The sequence below is a fragment of the Nematolebias whitei genome, chromosome 6 (genome assembly GCF_014905685.2).
Source record: "Nematolebias whitei isolate Nwh7 chromosome 6, NemWhi1, whole genome shotgun sequence".
NCBI lineage: Eukaryota > Metazoa > Chordata > Actinopteri > Cyprinodontiformes > Rivulidae > Nematolebias > Nematolebias whitei.
Window position 1 is genome coordinate 1,274,983 of NC_056503.1, and position 3,096 is coordinate 1,278,078.

Here is a 3,096-nt window from a genome sequence, read left to right on the forward strand (position 1 = left end):
TATTTTATATATGAATATTTCTGTTCAGTGCCCTGACACGACTTCTGGTGTGACTTGGCGCTTTATAAATAAACTGAACTGAATTAAATCTGATGAACCAGATTCTACAAAAACATTTATATTTAAATCTAAAAAAGTTAAGTCTGGTCCTCTGGACGTTCAAAAAACAAAACAAACAAAAAAAAAGGTAGAAAGTTTCTTTTTTCATCCAAAAGACTTCTTCAATCTGAGGAGCTGTATTCAGCTCATAGCTAGTTATAAAAGACTGAGCTGAACGCTGCTGGACAGGTCATCCGGAGTCGTAGCTCTGTGTGCCAATCAACAGCTGCTGTCTGCTTAATTCAAAACCATCACCTCGGAGCAGTTCGCTTGGAACCACGAACAAGATGGTGTCATAAACCAGGATAAGTGCGGGTGGGTACTGATGGTGGGCAGGCCCTTAATTGTTGCAGAATCAATGAGTGTAGAGACAGTGACAAAACAACAGTAGATGAACAATACATTGCACTAGTTAAAACATTAAAAAGTACACCTCAGATATATTTTTTCAGGTTTTGACACTTTACCTTATTGATTTGATCTACGTAGTTCCTACACTACTGGAATTCATTTTGGGGTGCTTAGAAGAATGATAATGGGACACCATTTTGTGCACAGAGTCGGTAAGACTTAAAAGCCCTACAAATCATGTTAACAGGGATGAACTTGTAATAGTTTTCTAATAAAAATCTGAGAAAAAATAGCTTTAACCTGCCTATCAAATTGTTCATCTTCTTTAAACTAAATTTCACAAAACATTTATTAAAGAGATTATCCTCATCGGCTCACACGGACTCATCTTTGTGCTATTGTCGTTTTTGCGCATTGTTTTTGTGCTATTAGTGCTTAGTGTATTCTTAGTCTGTGCATTGTTAGTTTAGTAAATGGACTGTACTTATACAGCACCTTTCTATCTTATTTCAAGACACTCAAAGCTCTTTACAACAATCTGTGCCTCATTTACCCATTCATACAGCTCTATACTAGATCTCTACAAAGGTAATTGAGCAAATCATTCTAAAGAGACCAATCAGTGCTTTACATCACATTCATACACTGATGGGACACACATCGGAGGTTATGAGGGGTTCAGGGTCTTGCCCAGGGACACTTCGGCATGTGACTGCTGGTGGATTCGAACCCCCAACTCTCGTATTGGAGGACGACTGCTCTAACCACTCAGCCACAGCTGCCCCGTTTCGTGAATGTAGTATATTCTTAGTTCATGACTTGGATCTTACTAAAGTTTTTCTTTACAATTTGTATTTTTGTTGGATGTAACTGGGACCCTGAGTACATAGTTTCGTCCCACCTCATGTATCACGTGTGCTATGTATGACAAATAAATCTCTTTGAATCTCTGAATCTGAATAGGTATATGTAATAAATAAATTACAACTATCCAGATTCAGCTAGAAACTGTGTCAGAATGTGAGACGAGAACTCTGACATTTTACTAACAGATAAAAACAGACAACTGAACAAATAATACTAACCTGTTCCCATAATTGTGCTGACAGAGGCCACTTCATTAAAGGTAGCATAATTTGGCAGAATTGTCTGGATGGGAACTTCATCCGCTGCACTGCGGATGTCTGCCTCCTCACAAAGATGGCGAAAACAGGACATGGCCACCAGGACTGCCTCAGTATCAGGGCTCCACAGAAACATGTAGAGACACACCTCCAGCTTGGTTTGGGCCTTCCGACAAATGGGAATGCCACTACCCATTGCTGCACACTCCTGAAACCAAAATTCAACAGAAACTCTGTCAAATATGCAGCTATGAAACAATAAAAATAGCAGAAACCCTGGCAACATGTTTCTTACAGCCATGTGCAACTGTCCGATAGTTTCAAGTAGAGGTGGTTCAGTCTTACCCAAGTGTGTAAAAGTTATACATATTTTATCTTATCTGTTGTAGATAGCTTGTTGCACCTTAATTTGAAGAAAGTGTGATTCTGACAAGACTGGTGAGCCAATAACAATCAAAACATATTAGATTTTTATACATTTTGTTTACATAGAAATGTGCTTTATAATGATCATACATTTTATGTTAAGATGTACCAGGTCTTTCAGTTTTGCAAGATTTATAAAACAAAATCAAGTACTGGTAATATTTTTCTCACATTGTGCTACACCAGGGGCGTCCAACCCTCATCCTTGAGGGCCACTATCTTGCAGGTTTTAGTTTTCTTTGCTGCAACACACGATTTGAATCAATGGGAAGTTAACCGGCCTCTGCAGAACAGAACTCTGGCTGCCCTGTCTGTCAATCAAGTGACACATTTCATAGTGAGGATGGATGATAGGCTGACGTCTATTTTATTAATGCCATTCAATCTACCCATAATACCTTTGCAATTGACGTATCGGGCACCCCTTCTCTAAAACATACAGGATAGTGACATTTGCGAACCAGGCTTGGACTCCCCTGTGCTACACATATTTGTTCAAAATTAACATTAAGAACATAAGTTGGTCTCAATTGCTATTGGACAACCACCACAAGGACTGCTTGACTGAGTGTTACCTTCATCCTTCACTGTTTCAAAACCTGCATCACATGTTAATATCCTATGAGTGAAAGTTATCCTGTCATGGGTAAGAGCCTAAACCTTACCTTGTTCTTCAGCAGAAACTTATTCCTGCAAATGAGGATCTCCCTCAGCCACTTTAAAACATCTGTCCCATTAACCATCTGCTGGCCAATTAGTCTGTGGCAGATGAGGGAAAGCACCTGAGAACTGACAAAACAAAAAACAAAAGACTTGTAAATCTCTGAACAATAAAAAGATCTCTGTGGTTGCTGCATTAAACAGGGCATGGTATTTGAAACAATATGCACAACTGAATTTCAGTAAACAGAAATAAATAAAACATTTGTTTTTAATTATTCACATTCTTGTGTGCTAAAGAAAAATAGTCAATAAAATGTCTAATAGTACACCTTTATTAATAAAGTTGGAATAATGTGTAAAAAAGATAAATGAAGCTGATTTACATATATATATATATATATATATATGTAATGGATCAACAAAAAAAATGCAC

The 3,096-nt window shown here is 37.8% G+C and overlaps 1 protein-coding gene across 1 annotated transcript in view; it reads right to left on the reverse strand.

Moving 5' to 3' along the window:
• The window catches only part of LOC119411473 (neurofibromin), a gene marked incomplete at its 5' end in the record, with an annotated part of 127,495 nt that extends 124,706 nt beyond the window's left edge, over positions 1 to 2,789 (reverse strand). The window contains 2 exon segments of the mRNA XM_037678424.1: positions 1,536 to 1,782; positions 2,666 to 2,789. Of these exon segments, the coding sequence (XP_037534352.1) occupies positions 1,536 to 1,782; positions 2,666 to 2,743 (325 nt within the window).
• Between the last annotated feature and the right edge of the window lie 307 nt (positions 2,790 to 3,096).